The 20,898-nt window shown below is 43.2% G+C and overlaps 1 protein-coding gene across 4 annotated transcripts in view; it reads right to left on the bottom strand.

Moving 5' to 3' along the window:
- Nucleotides 1-2,363: 2,363 nt before the first annotated feature.
- The window catches only part of LOC102080905 (zinc finger protein 260), a 203,771-nt gene continuing 185,236 nt past the window's right edge, over nucleotides 2,364-20,898 (bottom strand). The window contains exons 1-3 of one of the 4 annotated variants that reach the window (XM_019347415.2): nucleotides 11,672-11,877; nucleotides 5,955-6,320; nucleotides 2,364-3,639 (exon numbers count right to left, since the gene is read on the bottom strand). In XM_019347415.2, coding sequence (XP_019202960.1) covers nucleotides 2,537-3,639; nucleotides 5,955-6,320; nucleotides 11,672-11,843 — 1,641 coding nt within the window. In that variant the 5' untranslated portion in view covers nucleotides 11,844-11,877 and the 3' untranslated portion in view covers nucleotides 2,364-2,536. Of the gene's footprint in view, nucleotides 3,640-4,789; nucleotides 4,888-5,954; nucleotides 6,321-11,671; nucleotides 11,878-20,898 lie in introns of those variants that run through there. The other 3 variants (XM_019347418.2, XM_019347416.2, XM_019347417.2) reach the window with 3 other exon arrangements.

The following is a 20,898-nucleotide window of genomic DNA, read 5'->3' as shown; positions in this document are numbered from 1 at the left end:
ACATGATGGTGAAATATGTCTTTGTTGTTTTCAGGATCCTCTGAGGATTTACTGACACCATCTAAAGATGTAGTGATGAGTTTGGAAGGAGACACTGTGACTCTCTCCTGTAAATATTCAGGTTATGTTCAGACACTTTTCTGGTACCATCAGAAGTCCGGTTCACGTCCACAGCTTCTCATGGCAGAACATTCAGCGCAAACAGAAAAGCTGAAGTTTATACATGACAAAGAAAAAAAGCAGTTTCACCTGGAGATCTCCTCTGCTGCAGTGACAGACTCTGCTGTGTACTACTGTGCTCTGCAGCCCACAGTGACAGGAAACACCAAAACTCTGTACAAAAACCTTTGGAGCAAAGACAACAGAATACTCCACAACATCCACTAGAGGGAGACACACACTGTTAAACCTCTGATTCTTGTGTCATTGGACTGATGACAAAGACAACAGAGAAATGAAGCAGTAAAGATCAGAGACAGAGACAGAGCTGCTGTGGAAGCACAAAACTATTTGAAGAAAAAAACTTTTATTTACAACAAAATGTTTCTAACAACTTTGAACATCTACAGTTTGTTCGTGTCTCCTTTAACACTCAAACAGTTAAAAAAAAAAAAGAAGAAGAAGAAAAATTAAAGCTATTTTAAAGAAATTAAATTCTCTGTGACACTTTCAACGCTCCAAAATCTGAGCCCACAATTCACAAATAACCGCGAGACGGAAAAACAAGAATAACAGACATTTCTATCAGTGAGAGATCGTCTCATAACTGCTGGTTTAAATGACACTCAGACGCACACAGAAACCAAAGTAACGATAAAAAGGTTTGTGTGACTGTTACAGCTGCTGTTCGAAAACTGGAGATGGATGACACCAGGTGAAATACTACTTCTCCACTTTAATATTTACATCACCATTATAAATTTAAAATGTCATAAAATGATCCAAAAGCTGCTGTAGAAAATCACTGAAAATGTGTTGAACTTACAAATAACTGAATCTCTGAGAGGTTGATATAATGCTATTAGAACAGTTACAAAGTCCTCTTCCAGAGTGTCAAAGAAGTCTCCCAAAACAAGAAATTAGGATAAAAAAAATGAAAGAACAAAATCACAGGATGCGGCCCCGAGGCAGATCCAGAACAATCTGGAGAGATTACACCTCTCACCTGACTTGGGAATACCTGAGTGTTCCCCTGAAGGAGGTCTGAGCTTCTTTGCTCAGGCTACTGTCCCAAACCCAGCAGCAGAAGATGGATGGATGAACTCAGTCCTGCTGGTCAGTCAGACAGGTTCTCAGTGCATCCAACCAACCACAGCAAGAAGACTTTAAACATGGCTTTCTCCAAAAGGAAAAGGAATCTAACATGTAATATATTGTAAAAGATGCGTTATGTTTTCATTAGGGCAGTGGTTCTTAAAATGTGGTATGCGTACCACTGGTGATACATGGGCTCCCTCTAGTGGTATGCAGGAAGTCTAAAGATTAAATAATATACCACGTTCTGATTGAGGGGTTTCTGAAAAATTAAAATGTACAGCTCTGCTATCACTTCCAACATAAATGAAGACAGAAAACTAAACAGCAGTGACGTTTGTAGGGTTACTGAAGTTGGACTAGCTGGTATACAATGATGTGCTACGTGGTGGCTAGCAACACAGCTATGTCCTCAAACGTTCATTCTGTTCATCTGGACGTTTTCAGTGGGAGAAACATTTTGTCACTCATCCAAGTGACTTCTTCAGTCTCAGCTGACTGCAGGTTTCCCCAATCTTATAAACAGCTATGGTTAGCATAATATATACAGTGAAGCTAGAGGATGAAAGCTAACTTTTTATCCCTCTATAAAAGTTATCGTGAGGGTTCCAGATGGTTAGGGACAAATGCAATTGCATGGCAGGAAGCTGTAAACAGACCAAACTTCAGTCATCCACAATACGAGGTTAGTCATTAATATACTGCTGCATGGGCTGGGCTGTAGTTACATCATAAGGTTTTAAAAACGGAGCTTTAAAATGAACAGTGGTAATAAAAACAGAGAGAGGCTGACAGTGATCACTGACTCTTTTCAGGGGCTTGATCAGTTTAAAAACAACAGGATACAAAACATTAAAACATGTTAAAAACACAACAGCCTTAATAAATGCAGAGTAGTTTGTTCATACGTCATCACTTAAAGATTGGATATCCCACCTGCTGTGAATGTTTTAATGCAGTACAGTTGTTATTATTATCACTTGTCACATCCTGTTTATGACAGTTATAATAAATAACATTCATATAAGAAATAAAATTCTCTTGTGTAAACTGTATGTGGTGTTTAATAGGTGTATACTACTGTACTCTAATGTTGGTCAAAGGCTGGTACTTTAAGAGCCATATATTTTATGTGGTGGTACTCATTGTGAAAAGAAACCCTGCATTAGAGAAACAAAGCTTCATCGCAGAACGGAAAATAAAAATAAAATGAAGAACACAGTTTTACACGTGACAACATCAAAATACTTGTTGGTAGATAGTTGTTTTCTCCACAAAACTTTCAGCACTGCAGCTTCTGCTGTTTGTGGGTTTTCATGTGAAACAACAAATGATGACTCTGGCGGAACATTTTCCCACAGGTTTTACAGTGATACGGTTTCTCTCCTGTGTGGATCGCGTTGTGGCTTTTTAGCGATGTTGACAGAGTAAATCTTTCCCCGCAGGTCTCACAAACATACGGTTTCTCTCCTGTGTGCATTCTCATGTGGCGCAGCAGGTTACTGCGTTTAATGAATGTTTTCTCACATGCTTGGCAAGAATGAGGCCTCTCTCCTGTGTGAATCACTTTGTGTAATTTAAGTGAAGATGATTCAGAAAAACATTCCCCACAGTCCTCGCACAGGTACGGCTTCTCTCCTCTGTGGCTTCGCATGTGGCCCAACAAATGACTACTCTGACTGAAAGTCTTTTCACACACTGTGCAGGAATACGGCCTCTCACCGGTGTGGATTCTCAGGTGGATCATCAGATTCCCGCGTTGCCTAAAAGTTTTGCCACATATGTGGCAGGAAAACAACCTCTCTCCTGTGTGGACAGTCATGTGGTGCAGCAAAGTGCTCTTCTGAGCAAAACTTTTCTCACATGTCTTACAGGTGAATGGTTTCTCACCTGTGTGGATTTTGTAATGCTCCTTTATTTGGCACTTTTTCTTAAAAGACTTTCCACAAATGTCACACTGGAGAGATTTTCGACCCGTGTCAGTGTTACACTGACTCGCTGATGGCGGGAATTCTTCTGAATTGTTGCTCTGACTTCTGTTTACGTGAAGTTTTGACTCTGGATTTCCAGAGTCTAAATCTCCCTCCTTCCCTCCTTCCTGATGTCGGCTCTCAGCTGCAGCAGAGCTGTGAGTGAGGAGCTGGTCACATTTTGCTTCTGATTCACTGTGGTCACTTTTGCTGTGAGCAGAAGTCACCGTAGAAGTTTTCGTCTCTGTCACTACGGGCTGCTCTCCCTCCTGACTGCTGCACAGTTTGTTCTGTTCCTCTGTGCGCTGTGGAGGTTCTGGTTCCCCCTGGTCCAATCTGGAGCTCCTGTTCTGGTTCCTGAGCTGCTGCTGAGGGAGAACCCCCTCCTGCTTACAGACATTCTGCTGTGGGAGGTCTGCAGGGACAATAGGAGACCAGATAAAGAAAAGCAGTGAAATACATTGTTCCTTTAATCTGTAAAGATTTATGACAATAAGATCCATGTTTGCTTTAACTAGTATTTGTTAATGTATCACATATGGTTTTATATGATGTAGTAACTGTTAGAGATCTCAGGTGCTGTGCTGTCCCTGTGGGTGATGGGCCCAAAGCACGGTGGATTCATCTGATTTATTTGGGCTGTGGTCAGATGCCCCCCCCTCCCCCATCCCTCAAGGGTTGGCTTCAGCAGAGGGACCAGGACTGACACTTCTGGGTGAGGTTACCCAAAGATTTCTAAAAAGACCCAAATTGTCTGCATCCAAACAAGAGAGCTCAAGTATCTTCGGATTGTATTCGTGAAATCTGGAAGGAAGAGGGTAGGAGTGGGCGAAATATCAAACATACTCGTTGTATCGTGAGTTTTTCCACTTATGATGGTAAAAATTGCTATGGCAATATTAAGCTGTATGTATGTAATTCACTATGAGTTTTTTTCCTCCAACATGCTATGAATGCATCATTAATGCCTCCTGCACTGCGCTGAACATGCGTGTTTATATACTGGCAGATAGGGAAAAATACGGCAACAGCGGGAATTTCAGACGAGCGCAGGGATGAGACGCGCTGTCGTTTTAATTTCATGAGGAGGACATCGAACAAAATGCGGTAATTTGCAAAACATGCGTAAAACTATTGCTGCTGAAGGTAGCAGTACTACAAATTTATTCCACCAGCTGAAAAATCATCCACTGAAAAATTAGAGGTGTTTTAAACTCAGCATGTGAATGTCTCCCCACACACCAAAGAAAACATGAAATTAGCCAGCTGTGATAACTGTGACTGTTCAACGTCAGTCGGTTTTATAGTCACTGTCTTGAATTTAGTTTGTGTAATATTGGTGAAAAACCTCTGTAAGCAACTGATGGTTAAAAAATGGTTAAAATAAAACATTTCAATTCATTCAGATTTTTGGTATTTATTTAACATAGATAAAAATACTGAATGGTTCATTTGAATGAGTACGAGTATCCAAACATATATATCATGTATATAAACATATCCTGATATTAGATCTTCCTCATATTGCCCAGACCTAGAGGAGGTTATAGTGGAGCAGTTCCAACCCTCAGCCATGTTCATCAGACCAGGGTAATGAAGAGTAGGACTTTCCTCTGTAGGGTGTCGGGACTCGGCTTTAAACATCTGGTGAGGAGCTGCTGTTCTTCCACATCAAAAGAAGCTCGAAGTGAAGTTGATGTGTTTCAGCCAAGATTTCTGTGTGCCTCCCTTTGGAGGTTTTCTTGGGCATGGCCAAACTGGAGAAGACTCCAAGCCCAATCCTAACTCCCTGCTAACTTCGAACTCGGTTAAACTTCATAGATTCTGTTTTCGTGGATGCCTGAATGTTAAACTTAATTGTTACAGCTGATAGAGCAGCCACACTGATTATTTTATTAAAGACGAAAGGATTTAGACAGTTTGTAACTCTGTGACGCCGCAGTGATCGTTTGACTTTGGGACCTGAAGTGGAGTTTGCACCCAGAAACGACTAATGACGTCCGACTTAAAGACCGGATAGGAGGCAACCTTTCTGCAAACAGTTGCAGTCTGACTGGAATCACTCTACAAGAGATTGTTGAAGGTCTCAAATAACTGCTGTCTATTTTATCAATGCAGACTAACAGCTAACACGTCTCCACCAGTTTAAATGAGGCTTTGTCAGTGAGCACAACTCGGGGGCTCGACTCAACCAGCAGCCAGGTGGATTTATTCTGTTTATATTCTGAAAGAACAGGAAGTTACTGAGTGCAAATGTAATCCGGTCTTTAAGTCTGACGTCACCAGCCGTGTCTGGGCTCAAACTCTGCTGCAGGTCCATAAATCAAACGATCACTGTGGCATCACTGAGAGTTGAAAAACGGTCTAAAGTCTTTAGACAGTTTGTAACTCTCAGTGACGTCATATATATACATTTTACTATATGTACTATAGCTTTTCGATATTTTCATCCTGTGTCGAGCCAACTGTAATGAAACTGTGTGCCTTGTACACTTGCTGTACACTGAATGACAACAAGCCCTTCCACAATATTAACCAAACAACACTCGTAGGTTTGCAGCTGCCTGCTGACATGGATCCACTCATTTTATACGTACTTTGAGTCTAATGCTGAAACTTTTTCATTATAACAATACTTCATGGTATTTCTTCCTGAAAAATAACTGCAGCTGCATCATAAATTGTGTAACAGAGCTCTGATTAGGACCAGACCGTCAGAGTGAGACTCACCTGTTCTATGCAGATCTTTCTCAGCACTGGAGGTGACATCCAGCTCTCTGGGCTGATGGTTGATGTCTTTCTTGATCTGGGTAGAATTATTTAAAACTTTGAATGCTTCTCTGGATTCAGTCCCAACAAACACACTGGAGTCAGAGTGAGTGGTGTTACTGAGGTCGCTTTCCTTGTAAGTAGCAGTCACCATAAAGGTATCAGTCTCCTCCTCCAGTCCCAGCTGCTCTCCCTCCTGACTGCTGCACAGTTCCTCCTGTTGCTCTTTAATCTGTGGAGGTTCTGGCTCCTCCTGGTCGACACTGGAGCTCCTCTCCTGGTTCCAGAGCTGCTCCTCCTCTCTGCAGAGGAGTCGCAGTGGAAGGTCTGGAAGTAGAAAAGGACACAATAGATAAATAAATAAATGATGTTATAAAAAAGCAAACATACATCTGAGGAAATACTCCGATACACGCACACCAAGGTTATTATCGTTAACTAAAACTAACGAAATAACGAGAACTAGAAGTGAAAAAACATTTTCGTTAACGGAAATAAAAATAAAAGCGAAAAAAGGAAAACTAACTAAAACTGTAATGAGTGTTCACAAAACTAACTAAAATTAACTGAATTCATAGCAAAAATATGTTTAGTTTTCGTTGATGTGTGTGTGTCATACAATAGTCAACGGTAAAAAAGAAGTTTAGTTTCCAGGTTTTTTTCTTGCTGTGTCTCATTATGCCAGCAGGTGGCAGTACGTTAGTCGAGTCGTCTGTGTTGCTGCTCCGTCCACGCGCAGAATCATGTCAGGAAAAGTCTGGAGAAAGCGCCAGCTTCCAATTTGGGATTACTTTGAATTTGACTGTGTTTTGGATAAAGCAAGTGTCTTGTAGTGGAACGAGACAAATTATGAGGGACATTTCTAAAGGGAAAAAAATCCCACAAACCTTAAAGTGCACTTGAAAAGCTCACACAAGAAGGCTAACCTAGCTTACCTTGAGAAGGTAAGGGAGCACGCCCAACCCTCATCCCCAGAAACAGAAGCTAACACCAGGCAATGCAGCGTGATGCATCCCGAGACAACAGGACTGGGATATCTACATAACTGTGTGAGTCAATTGCCTTCAAAAGGTTTATCAATTCACTTGAACCAAAATTACGAACACCCGGTGCTGCAAGAGTTAATAGTGTCATTGCGGCCAAGATATACCTTTTATAGTTGCCTGGTATCAACGGTTGTTCATCTGCCCTAATTTATTTATTTATTTATTTAAAGAACCCATAGGTGGGAATGTGAGTTGTCTGTCTCTGCGTGTTAGCCCTGCGACAGACAGGCGACCTGTCCAGGGTGCAGAGTATGGTAGCTGGAATAGCAACATACCCAAGGATAAGCAGAAGAGAATGACTGATATGATGAAACTGGGATTTTGTTACACTTTATTATTGCAAACACAACTAAAACTATAACTGAAACTAGAGTTGGATGTCTCGAGACCGGTCTCGAGACCACTTTTACGTGGTCTTGGTCTCGACGGACTTTTGTCTTGTCTCGGTCTTGGTCTCGCTGTTTCGATCTTCCGTTCTTAAATCGACATAGTGTTCCGGAGATTTGGAGTCAACCATTAGCGGAGCGGGGGGGTGGCTTACTGGGCTTAAGCCCGGGTCATTTTTTCAGAAGCATGGGGCACCGTCGTAAATTCCCCCTAATTTTGGTATGATCCGAGCTCAGGTACTAGGCGACTGAGCACAGCACGCATGTGAGCGAGGGGGGAGAAGCTGCTGCCTGCGAGTTTGCTGCAGACAGAGGAGAGCTTAAGTTTGACCAGGTACCAAAGCAAATCATTCGTACTGAACTAATAATGTAAATATGACGGTGTATCACAAAAGATTGATATCAAACTGATCAGTTGGTTGCGTTACTTGCTCTTCGAGTGAATCAACAAATGGATAAATAAAAAGCCGAACAACAATGCTGATTTTTTAGAGAGTCTTAGCCTACATTTCATATTTTCAGTTGTTACCCTCCACGGCTAAACAAACTCTCTAAATCGGTTTCAATTGTGTACTGATGAACACAACAATGGACATAAGAAGCTTCTTTCAAAGAAAAAACTCAGGTAGATGTTATTTTATATATTATGTTTTGTATGTTGTTCAGTATATCTATGCAAAACAAGAGAAATTTCAATACACAGCAGTATATTCACAGATGAAACAAGATATTTACATACACTTTAGGTAGAAAACATAAAAACTATTTTTACTGTTAAACATTAATTTAGAGTAAACTTTTGTTTTAGATAAATAAATGTTGAAATATCTTTTGAATTAGTTTAATGACAGAATAAAGAGAGACAGAGCTGTCTATTTTTATCCCTTTCATCAAATTTAGGAGAACATATACACTAAGTTTATTGTTAATTAATAAGAAAAACTCCAGACGATTCCATTCTGAGCTTAAGAAGCTTCTGATAGGTTAGTAGAGTCCATGTGAGTAAATTGGTGGCACAGCTGTGGATGCATATAAGGCAAAACACAGAGCCTGTTTCTGTGACATGTGAAAATCAAGAGATGTCAACCAAAACACCAGGAACAGAATTGTGGAGCTCCATAAGTGTGGCTCAATTTTGAATACAATTTGGTGCCATTTGCAATTAAGAAATACAGATAGTTTTTCTCTTTACTCTTAAAGTTAACAAATATGTTTTTTATATTTATCAATCTAAAAAAATAAACATTTAGTCTGATTTGATGTTACAATTAAAAAAGTGTTTTTATCTGAAGAGTCTGTAAATATCTGGTTTCAACTGTATATTTGATGATGTTGGTGTTTGGCTTGATTGTCAGCACAAAGAGGGAGAGAGAGGAACAGAGGGGGAGAGAGAGGAGCAGAGAGGGAGATGGAGAATGAGGACAGAACAGAGATCGAACAAGAGCAGGTGAGACACACATGTTAGTCAAATGGTTGTTTGCCAAAACTCATCAGAACATGTATCTAGTACCTGTTTCTTTTTAGATACCATTTGTTACTTTTCAAATTCTATATTTATTAAGTTATGCAGGCTTGTTTGCACAACAAGGCTAAATAATTATATAAACTTTTCAGAATCTAAATAGCGTACTTTGGTAGAATTAAAAAAATAAGTGTAGTGCAGGTCTATGATGATTTTCAGTGCTACTATCATCTAGTTCTGATTCTGGTTCTGTTTTGGTTAAGTCCTAAGTAGTCCTGATTTTGAACTGTTGTAGTCCTGTTTTAATTCCGGATCAGTTCTGGGTCTGGTTGAATTGGGGTTTAGTCCCTGTGTCTTGATACAGGCCCGACTTTGTTCTGCCTTGCTGCTTAATTAAAAAACTAGTTTAAGGTGTCCTGCATATGTGATATTTATTTTTTTTCCTATATGAAGTCATTCTTTTTTGAACAAAACTCAAAACAGAGCCTAATAATCTTTCAGTCATTTCTACCCTCACTTAATTTCCTTTCGCTGCTCAGCTCTCACACAGTGGCTCAGTTATGCTCCAATCCCTCCATATTGTTGCCAATCACATGCGAGGATATAGGATAATATCATTATGTGAAAAACAGAGAGGGTGAGAGACGCGACAGTCAAGTGGAGCGTGCGTCTGTCCTCTCAGTAAGTGAGTGAGACAGTAGACAGCGGTGAGGAGGGCTGTGCGAAAGCAAAAACACATAAATATGCCTGACGCCTGTAAACGAAGCAGCATCTGGCTGCAGTTTAAAGACTTTTTTTGTCTCGGTCTTGGTTTTGGTCTTGGTCTCGTCTCGACTCGGTCTCGGTCTTGGTCTCGTCTCAACTTGGTCTTGGTCTTGGTCTTGTCTTGGTCTCGATACCCTCTGGTCTTGGTCTTTGTCTTGGTCTCGATACCCTCTGGTCTTGGTCTTGTCTTGGTCTCGGATTAGGCGGTCTTGACTACAAGTCTAACTGAAACTAATCAAAACTAAACTGAAACTAAGGATTTTCAAAAAACTAAAAACTAAACTAAACTAGCAAATAATTGGTAAAAACTAATTAAAACTAATATAAAATTAAAAATCTGAAGTCAAAACTAAATAAAAATAAAAACTAATGAAAATTGCAAAACTATTAAAACCCTGACGCACACACACACACACACAAGCTTTCAAAGTTACTACAAGGAGAAAAGCCAAAACAGAGAATACACATACACACACGTACTGAAGAAAGGCCTCTGAGTCGCTTACAGGCTGTTAATAGTGTCTATACTGCACAATGTACACATATGGATAACACGGGTAGGTTATGTAGAAGAAAAAGATAAATTCTGTAGTAAGTTGGATGAAGCGGTACTGAGTGTCTGCAGGGGGAGAGAGAGTTCAACGAACATGCAGGTGAAGAGAGGAGAGGTGGGTAGGAGTGCCTTTAAGGAAAGGATAGAAAAGGTTGTGTTGAACTTTAACAAGAGGGAGGAACACAGAGGGATGTATGAGACAGGAGGAAGGTGCACACAGGTGAACTCCACCTTATACAGAAGATGAAATCTGAAGGAGACATAGCTGAGGGCATCAGATGGAAGTCTGCAAGATAACTTTGGAAATCAATAAGAGGAAGTGAGAGAAGACAGAGGAAGGGAATAAATGGTGGAAGCTGCTCCGAGCTCAGGAGGAGTTGAGATGGACTCCGAGTGGCAGGGAAGAGTTCCCAGAAGACTGGATAGCACAGCTGGCATGCTGAGGGAAACTCTCAGGAAGGGTTTGTGTATAGTACATATTGTGTATCTGTACAGAGGAGAGAGGAGAAGGAGATTTGGTGGAAAGAGAGAAAATTTCTCCTAGAGCAAATATTCCGTCATACTAGAAAGTGTTTTGGAAAAGAGAGAGAAAAGGTCATCTGTTCTCCTGTGTGGACGGAGCTGGAAGGAGGTGTTGTTGTTGTCCCAGCTAAATGAGTGTGTTAGTACATACGATTAAAACTTAAGCACCAATGTCTTTAAAACAAACCCCAAAACACAGCCACTAATGTACAACACAGAACAGAGAAACTCCTTCTGATTGGTCAGCATTTCCATCACAGACACAAACTGTGATTCGACACTTTGAGTGCATCCAACAATCCACAGCAGAAACACACTGACTGTGATCCAGGGCAGCGCGGTGCTGTGGTGGGCAGCGCGGTGCTGTGGTGGGCAGCTCTGTTGCCTCACAGCAAGACGCTCCTGAGTTTGAATCCACCACCTGCTCACGGCCCTGTGTGGAGTTAGCATGTTCTCCCCGTGTTTGAGTGGGTTCTCTGGATCCCTCCCAGTCCAAACACGTGCACTTAGTGGGGTCAGGTTAACTGGTGATTCTAAATTGCTCCTAAGTGTGTACGTGAGTGTGGATGGTTGTGTGTCTCTCTGTGTGAACGGCCTGTCCAGGGTGTACCTCTCGCCCTGTGGTAGCTGGGATATGAATGAAACTCTCCTGATTCATAATGACGACACAGTCTGGACAAAGAGCTACCAGAAGCTTTTCTACAACTTTACACAACAAAGAGTTGAGCTGACAGACCTCAGCAGAAAACCAGACACGCGGTTAAAACTGAACTTCTTTGTTTTTTCTCTCATATGCGGATTTTTCCGGGATTAAATGTGTAGTTAAACTTTCCAGGGGCAGGAAGAGGACGCTCACCGGTCCGAAGGTCAAAGTGCGCTGTTTGTGGTCCACGGTAGAAGATCGGTTTGTGTGACTGAATCCAGCACACCAGAGTGAGACTCACCTATCCTCCGAAGCTTGATTTGGGGTTTCCAGGTGATATCCAGCAGTCTGCGCTGACGGTCGATCTCTTCCTCGTACTGGACGATCGTTTTTTCAAACTCCAAGAATATTTGTTCAGCAGCAGCAGTTAGTCGCTCGTTGATAAACTCTCTCAGATACTGAAGTGAAGCCATTGTTACTGCCACAGCTCACACACAAAAATACACTCTGCTACCTTCAAACTTTACTGGCGTTTGACCCCAACACCCGTGGAAAGTTAAGGCTACCTCGTCTTGATGCATTCTCAATCATCCAGGAAAGTAAATCTCCAAAAGTTGAATCTGTTCATCTGGACGTAGCGTTTTGTGGGAGAAACGTTTCGTCGCTCATCCAAGTGACTTCTTCAGTCTCAGCTGACTGCAGGTTTCCCCAAACCTTATAAACAGTACATTTGCATAATGACTGAAACCAGCCCACTGAAGGAACAATGGGCTGTGAGGTCAGTTCCTTAATCATAATTATGCAAATTCCCATGACCATTGATGTGATTGCAGCCATTCCCCAACTCTCTGTGAATGGTACTCATGGCCATTGATCAGTGTTCTTTGATCAGTGGGTTTTGGTCAGCTGGAAGGAGGTGTTGTTGTTGAACGAGCCGAACAGCTCCTCAACCTGCTCGGGCCGGATGACGGGGGATTCCTCTTCGTCCACCTCTTCCTCCGCCAACTACCGGCCGCCGTGAGAGCTGTCCTCGCAAACTCCCCGCTTCTGGCTACGAAGGATTATCGCTCCCTGGGTGAAGAAGCGGATCGCATTCTCCTGGCTAGCCGCACTTTCGACGTTCACGCCCTGGCTACAGACTCGCCGGCGGCGCCTTCCACGCCTCCACCTGCCTCCCCCGGAGCGCCGCCTCAACCCCGCGAAACTGTCCGTCGCTCGGGAAGAGTATGCAGCCATGGAGCGCCTTGGCATTGTACAGCGTTCAAACAGTGCATGGGCCTCTCTGCTTCACATGGTGCCCAAATCGGACGGTCGGTGGCGGCCATGCGGAGATTTCCGCCGTTTGAATAATGCCACGGAGAATGACCGTTACCCCATCCCCCACATTCAGGATTTTTCTGCCAATCTCACTGGAACGTTGATTTTTTCTAAAATTGACTTGGTGCGGGGGTATCACCAAGTTCCCGTGCGTGCCGAAGATGTTCCTAAAACCGCTGTCATTACCCCCTTCGGCTTGTTCAAGTTTTTGCGCATGCGGTTTGGCCTGAAAGGTGCCGCCCAGACCTTTCAGCGGCTGATGGACTCCGTTTTGCGTGGGCTTCCGTTCGTTTTTGTTTATCTGGACGATATATTGGTGGCCAGCTGCTCAGCGAGCCAGCACGAGTCCCATCTGCGCCAGGTTTTCCAGCGTTTGGCAGTGCACGGCCTGATCATCAACCCTTCCAAGTGCCAGTTTGGGTTGCCTGTTCTGGATTTCCTTGGGCACCGCATTTCCGCTGAAGGTGTGGTTCCGTTGCCCGACAGAGTCCAGGCCGTTTCAGCTTTTCCGCGTCCTACATTGGTTAAAGCGTTGCAGGAGTTCTTGGGGATGATAAATTTTTACAACCGCTTTCTCCCCAGAGCTGCCCACCTGCTACAGCCACTCTATGCTGCCTTAAAAGGTAAAACAGCCAAAGATCCTGTTGACTGGCTGCCGGAACGCGTCCAGGCGTTTTCCGCAGCCAAGTCTGCGCTGGCTGACGCTGCCCTGCTGGCCCACCTGCTTCCGTCGGCGGAGATCGCGCTGACCACCGATGCGTCCGACGTGGCAGTGGGTGGGGTGTTGGAACAGCGGGTTTCAGGTCTCTGGCAACCGCTCGCCTTTTTCAGTCGTATGCTCAGGGATGCTGAACGCAAGTACAGTGTTTTTGACAGGGAGTTGCTGGAACTGCACCTCGCAACATGACATTTTCGTTTTTTCTGCATACGTTGACCACAAACCTTTGACGTTTGCGATGTCCAAGGTCTCTGACCCATGGAGCGCACGCCAGCAGCGCCAGTTGGCGGCCATTTCAGAGTTTACCACAGACATTCAGCATGTGGCTGGTAAGTCCAATCACGTCGCTGACTGTCTCTCACGTGTGTTGGTTTCTCCGGTGTATGTCGGCGTCGACTACGCTGCCATGGCCGCTGAACAACGTGCTGACCCAGACGTCCTTGCCCTTCAGTCAACGAAAACGGGCCTCGTGCTGGAGGACACCCCGGTGTGGGACGGCGGTCCGCACCTTCTTTGCGACGTTTCCACCGGCCGCCCCCGCCCAGTGGTTCCCCTTTCGTGGCGTCGGCGTGTTTTTGACTCGGTGCATGCCCTCTCTCATCCCGGCGTCCGGGCCTCGGTTAAGCTGGTCAGCGCCAGGTTTGTTTGGCCGGGCCTTCGCAAAATGGTGAAGGAATGGGCGGCGGCTTGTATCCCATGCCAACGCTCGAAAATCCACCGGCACACGCAGGCACCCCTCGAACCTTTCCGTGTCCCCGGTAGGCGTTTCGATCACGTTCATGTGGACCTGGTTGGTCCCTTACCGCAGTCACAGGGTTTCACGCACCTTTTGACTGTGGTGGACCGCACCACCAGGTGGCCGGAGGCGGTGCCCCTGGCGTCCACGACAGCGGTGACGGTGGCCAGAGCATTTTTGTCAAAGTGGGTTTCACGTTTCGGTCCCCCTGCTGACATTACCTCAGACAGGGGCCCCCAGTTTGTTTCTGAGCTTTGGTCTGCTATGGCTGACGGCCTGGGGGTCAAGGTCCACCGCACCACAGCATACCGCCCGCAAGCTAACGGGATGTGCGAACGGTTTCACCGGTCACTTAAGGCCGCGCTCCGGGCTTCCTTAACAGGTGGTGACTGGGTCGACCGTCTTCCGTGGGTTTTGCTGGGATTGCGTAGTGCGGTTAAAGAAGACCTCGGGGTTTCCCCGGCTGAACTGGTCCTCGGCCAGCCCCTCCGGGTCCCCGAGGAATTCTTACCTGAGAGCCCTCCCCCATGTTTCGATACCTCTTTGTTGCCTTTTCGCCCCCCAAGAGACTCATTTCCTGTTCCTGGTCCTGTGCACCACTGCCTGCCTGACACTTTTGTTCCGAGTTCGTTGGACTCTGCTCGGTTCGTTTTCGTCAGGCACGATGCCCATAGGACTCCGCTGCGTCCACCATATGATGGGCCATACAGGGTTCTTAAACCAGGCAACAAACATTTACACTTTTCTTTCTTTGAACATAGAATTTAATTTACAGGATAATAAATAACTGGGTTTGGTTTAGAATTAATTTAAATAGTCACATAACACTGTATTCTAAAATAAGTGCGCACATTTTAGTTTACACTGTTATGTATGATCTAATCTTTTTGTTTTCCGAGTTACCTTAGTTGCAGCTGCTCCAGTCTCTTGATTGATGAGCCAAGAGGTGGAAAAGGGGCGGAGCAAGTCTGTATGGAGAACTGAAAATTGGCTCATACCATAACTCTGGATCATGGGGGGAATTGGAATTTGTTAAGTTAGTTTCAGTTAGGGTTTTTGTGTATTCTACCCCTTTAATGTGTTTTTGTGGGATGATCAGCCACTATTAAGTTTCTCCTTTGTCTCACTTAGGTACGTCCCTGACAGAGGGAGCTCGACGCGCTGCGCCGCCGCTTTGACAGCTGGCTCGGGCAGGAGTTGTTCGGTTAGAGCAGGGGTGTCGAACTCCAGGCCTCAAGGGCCGGTGTCCTGCAGGTTTTAGATATCACCCTGGGTCAACACACCTGAATCACATGATTAGTTCATTACCAGGCCTCTGGAGAACTTAAAACATGTTGAGGAGGTCATTTAGCCATTTAAATCAGCTGTGTTGGATTAGGACACATCTAAAACCTGCAGGACACCGGCCCTTGAGGCCTGGAGTTCGACACCTGTGGGTTAGAGGCTTGCTGTTTGGAATAACACCCCAGAGCCGAGGAGCAAAGAGATTGCCGATGGATTGGCATAATATGGATTGTGACTGGGTCAGAATGGCAAGTAGTAGTGGAGGGCTTTCTGACAATGAGGAAATGGATGTTGATTGGAATAAAGTTGGACATAGTAGAAAGGGGGGGGGTTAGGAAGGACAGGTTGAAATCTGCGCCAACACGGAAGCGAGCACTTGAAGAGGAAGATGGTAGGCATGATCACAGGAAGAAAGTAATGATGGAAGAATTTAAAATAATATTGAAATTCAAACCTGGGAATGAAATAACGGGAGTGAGAACAATTGCTCTGTCAAATGGATTGAAGAAAGTGATCGGTGATGTTGAGCTGGCTAAGGTGCTCCGAGATGGGTGTATTTTTGTGAACTGTAAAAATGCAGAACAAAAGTCTAAAGTGCTCAAGTTGCAAATGCTTTGTAAAAAGGAGATTATGGACAGGAAGGTGGTTTGTGAGAGGAGAGGATGTAGAGGAGTGACTTCAGGTATTCCAAGTGGGGAAAATCTGGAGAAGATGAGGAAATTGATCAACGGAGGAGAAATCACTGGAATAAAAAGACTGCAAGCTGTTAGAAATGGAGAAAAATAGTCCGTCAGTACTGCTTGAGTTCCAAGGAAATAGCTTCCAGAGAAAGTCATGGTGGAGTACATGAGTTTTAGTGTCCGTGTTTATGTTCCTTCTCCACTCAGGTGCTACAAATGTCAGAGGTTTGGTCACATAGTTAGTGTGTGTAAAGGAAGAGTGAGGTGTGGAAGATGTGGGGGAGAACATGTATATGGTGAATGTGGCAGTAGTCAGGTTAAGTGTTGCAACTGTGGGTGACCACATGCAGCAGCGCATGATGAGTGCACAGTAAGGAAGCAGGCAGCAGAAATTCAACAAGTTGGAACAGAGGAGAGGAAATCTTATGCAGAAGCTTTGAGGAGAGTAAATAACAAGGGCAGAAGACCTGATGAGGAACAAGGAATAGGTGATGGGAGAGGGATGGAGGAGAAAGGCAGGAATCAGCCTGAAGTCCAAATGGATAAACTTGTCTTGTTCTTGGCGTATGTCATTGATTGTTCAGAACAAGCCAAAACAAAAACAGAAAAGATCAAGATAATAGTGAAAGCAGCAGCAAAGTTTTTCAATGTGAAGGATTTGTCTTGGGGAAAAAATACATTCAGATCGTAGTCATGGAGAAGGTACATCAGACCCACAAGCTATAACTTAATGCTAATTCTTCAATGGAAAGCTAGGAGCCTAGTTGCAAATGGACAAGAACTGAAGGAGCTATTTGTGCATTAAATTTGAAGCCGGGTATTATATGTGTACAAGAAACATTGATTTAAACCAAGTCTAGACTTTGTTATTCAAGGATACTCGAGCATTCGCAAGGACAGGGTGGGTAAAAATGGAGGAGGATGTGCAACGTTTGTTAAGAATGAAATTAAGTATAGTCAGCTAGACACTACAGCAGAGTTAGAGGCGATAGGTGTAGAAGTACGGTCTAAGAAAGGAAACATCAAAATAAATAATTTTTAGAATCTGTGTAAAAAGTTGGAGAGGAAAGAAATGCAAATGCTTCTTAGGAATTGGAGAGGGAAACTACACAAAGCACTTTATGAGGGCACCGTAATGACACCAACGGGAAGGTGGTAGAGGATGTAGTTGAGGAGAAGGATTTAGGGGTTCTAAATGATGGCTCTGGCACAAGGGTGGATTTGGTAAGAGGTACAGAGTCGTGTCCTGATGTTACAATGGTTTCACAATGTTTGTCAGGTAGGAGCACATGGAAAGTGTTAAAAGAGAGAACGATTGGTAGTGGTCATTATCTGATAGTTAGTGATATTTGTGTAGACAATGATGCTACACGGGAAGAAAGAGAGAGGAAATGGAGGTTTGAAGAAGCAAACTGGTGTTTGTGTAAAACATTAAGCATCAGTTAAATTCTACAATTAGTCAGATTATGACTTATGCGGCAACAGCCTCCATCCCAAAGAAAGGTGGCAGTAAAAGGACAAAGGTAGTGCCATGGTGGACGCAAGAACATACAGCTATAATCAAAGCCAAGAACAAAGCATTTATAATGCTGAAAAGAGCACTGTGTGTTAAAAATCTCATATACTACAAAAGGAAACAGGCAGAAGTAAGAACGGTAGTTAAATCAGCTAAGAGGGAATATTGGAGGAAGTACTGTAATACTTTGGGGAGATCGACACCTTTGGAGAGAGTCTGGACAACTATTAAGAAAATGTCTGGGAAGAGGAAAGAGTATGGTTATCCAGTAATGAAAGATAATGATAGATTATTAGTAGATAACAGGAGTAAAGCTGAATTATTGGAAAGAGCATATGCAAAAGTTCACAGCACAGAAAATTACTGCAGAAATCAGCGGAAGAGAAGAAACTCAAAGGAAACATTTGTAGGATACGGAGAAACAAGAAGGTCTGATAAATATCATGTTTTCAGTAGCAGAGTTAAATAATGCATTAATGGAAGTAAGCAATACGACTCCAGGTAGAGATCAGATAGTTATTGTATGATTAAAAACTTAAGCAACCCTCGTAAGAGTATAATGGTAAAATTGCTCAACAAAGTATGGGAAGAGGGTAGGCTACCTGACCAGTGGAAAGAAACTATTATTGTTCCCGTATGTAAGCCAGGAAATGATCCAGCCTTGGCGGGAGGTTATAGACCGATAGCTTTGACGTCACATTTGGGGAAAGTAATGGAAAAAATGGTGAATTAAAGATTAATTTACTTTTTAGAAACTAATAGTAAGATCAAGTATTACCAAAGTGGGTTTAGAAAAGGAAGAAGCACAATAGATCCAGCTGTGTGTCTAGAGCATGAAATAAGGCGTGCCCAAGTGAATAGGGAGAGTGTAGCAGCCGTGTTTTTAGATGTCGAGAAGGCGTACGATATGATGTGGAAAGAAGGACTCCTGATCAGCTTGCATCAGATCGGTATTAAAGGGAGGATGTGTAAATGGATTCAAAATTTTTTAACTGGAAGGAAGATTTTTGTCCGAGTAGGAAAGGAGTTCAGTACGGGCTATGATGTACAGAATGGCACTCCACAAGGAAGTATAGTTAGTCCGATATTGTTTTCCATAATGATTAATGAGGTGCTTGATAATATAGATCAATCAATGGGGGTTTCATTGTTTGCTGATGATGGAGTCATTTGGAAGAGAGGAAGAAACTTACAGTTCATCATGGCTAAAATGCAGAGAGAATTACAAAAGGTGGAGGGTTGGGCTCTGGAATGGGGGTTTAGGTTTTCTGTTACAAAAACAAAATGGATTATTTTTACACATAAGAGAATAAACTACCAGTTGAATTTCAAGCTATATGGGAATGACACAGAAAAGGTTGATTGCATTAAATATTTAGGCATTTGGTTTGATGAAAGGCTTACATGGAAAACACACATTGGGAAAATAACTGAGAAATGTAAAAAGGTTCTGAATATTTTAAGGTGTTTAAAAGGCAGTGATTGAGGTGCAGATAGGACAGCATTAAGAGCTTTATATATAGGTCTCATTAGGTCAGATCTGGATTATGGGCATCTGGTTTATGGTTTAGCAGCTAAAGCTTTGCTAAATGACTTGGACAAAGTTCAGTATCAAGCCTTGAGGTTGTGTTGTGGGGCTGTTAAGACTACTCCAGTGGCCGCTTTGCAAGTGGAAATGGGCGAACAACCATTAGAAATAAGGAGACGTCAAATTGCTTTAACTTACTGGGCAAATTTAAAGGGATATAGTGAAAGTCATATGGCGCAGAGTGTACTTAAGCTTAAAATAATTCCTGACTTGCAGTGAGGTAAAAGTATAATCAAGGTAAAGTTAAAGGAGAAGTGGCAGGCACAATGGGACAGAGAAGGGAAAGGCAGATATTATTATATCATACAGAAAATAGTTGGGCAGTGTAGAAGAAGCTGTAGAAGTAGAAGAGAAGAGGATATAATCTCGAGAGTAAGATGGGTAAACATGAGACAGGGAATTGTGAATTCTGCAGACAAGAGGAGACATTTGAGCATGTGGTGTTGGAGTGCGATAAGTACAAGCGAGAAAGGGAAATCCTCAAGTCTGAATTGAAGGAAAACAGAGTTCACCTGAGGGTAAGAGACATATTTAAAAGGATTGCAGGGGATGTAATTTATAGGGTAGTGTTTAGATTTTTAAGATCGACGGCTGTTTATCTGAGATTGTAGGTGGAGAGCATTGTGGGGTCCTCCACAATGCTCGTGGCTTTGCGGATGCAGCGGGTGCGATGAGTGTCTGTGATGGAGGGAAGAGAGCCTCCTGTGATCTTGAGCTGTTCTCACTATTGTTGAGGTTTAAATTTATAATCTTAAATGCTTAGATGCTGATTATATTGCTTTATAAGAAAGGCCCAACTCTGAGTACAGTCTGTGCCAAAAGTCCTGACAGGAAACGACATGTTTTTGCAGAGCATAGGACCAGAAAGTGAAACTAAGCAGAGTGTTTGATCGAAACTTAAAGTGTATGTGACGTCGAGAGGTACATAAATAACCTGGCTTCCTTTTTTCTGCTTGAGACTGGCTGATGTGACCAGGCGTTTCTGTGTGTGCTCAGTCTCCATATCCCGGGATATGTAAGATTAAAGATCATTTTTAAAGTAATAAGACCACTTCTGAGCTGTGTCCTTTTTTGGCCGTAAAGAATGCAAAGAACTGGGATTTAATACTATCCATTGTAGGTAGAGCTGGGCGATAGAACGATAACGATATGTATTGCGAAATAACTTTTTCTCGATAGAAAAATTAAACTATTGCGATAGGCCTCATCTCTCTTGTCCTCTTAAAAAAAAAAAGAACAGCCAATCAAAATTAAGTAGCGCAGAGCTGAACCAATCACAGCCGCAGCGTCACGTCACGTGACTTGTTATGTACAGCACAAGTGTCAAGGCGCACATGTGTATTTGTTTTTGTAGCCGTGCTGCCCGGGTAATGGAGGAAATGAGTGCGCCGACTAGAGAAAAATCAACCGAGAGCGTGAGCGAAGGTTACCGAAGAAAAAACAATGATGGTTCCAATGCTGGAGAGCTTGTCGAACGGAAGGGCCACAGAAGTTCCGTAGTGTGAAGGTATTTCGGCTATTTCAAGTCTGACAAAAAACAGAGTAGCGCGCACTGTAAATTGTGCCGAAAGCAAGTCTGGAAATACAATAAAGCGGTGCATGCTCAATCTCTGACTGAAAGCGCTAATTCGTCATTCGCTTTTGTCAGACTAAAGTAACTGTTAAAACTGTTTGAAAAGCTAAGTGTAG

The sequence above is a fragment of the Oreochromis niloticus genome, linkage group LG18, assembly GCF_001858045.2.
Source record: "Oreochromis niloticus isolate F11D_XX linkage group LG18, O_niloticus_UMD_NMBU, whole genome shotgun sequence".
Classification (NCBI taxonomy): Eukaryota; Metazoa; Chordata; class Actinopteri; order Cichliformes; family Cichlidae; genus Oreochromis; species Oreochromis niloticus.
The sequence above is the reverse complement of the archived record's forward strand: the minus strand, read 5'-3'. Positions and strand labels throughout refer to the sequence as shown.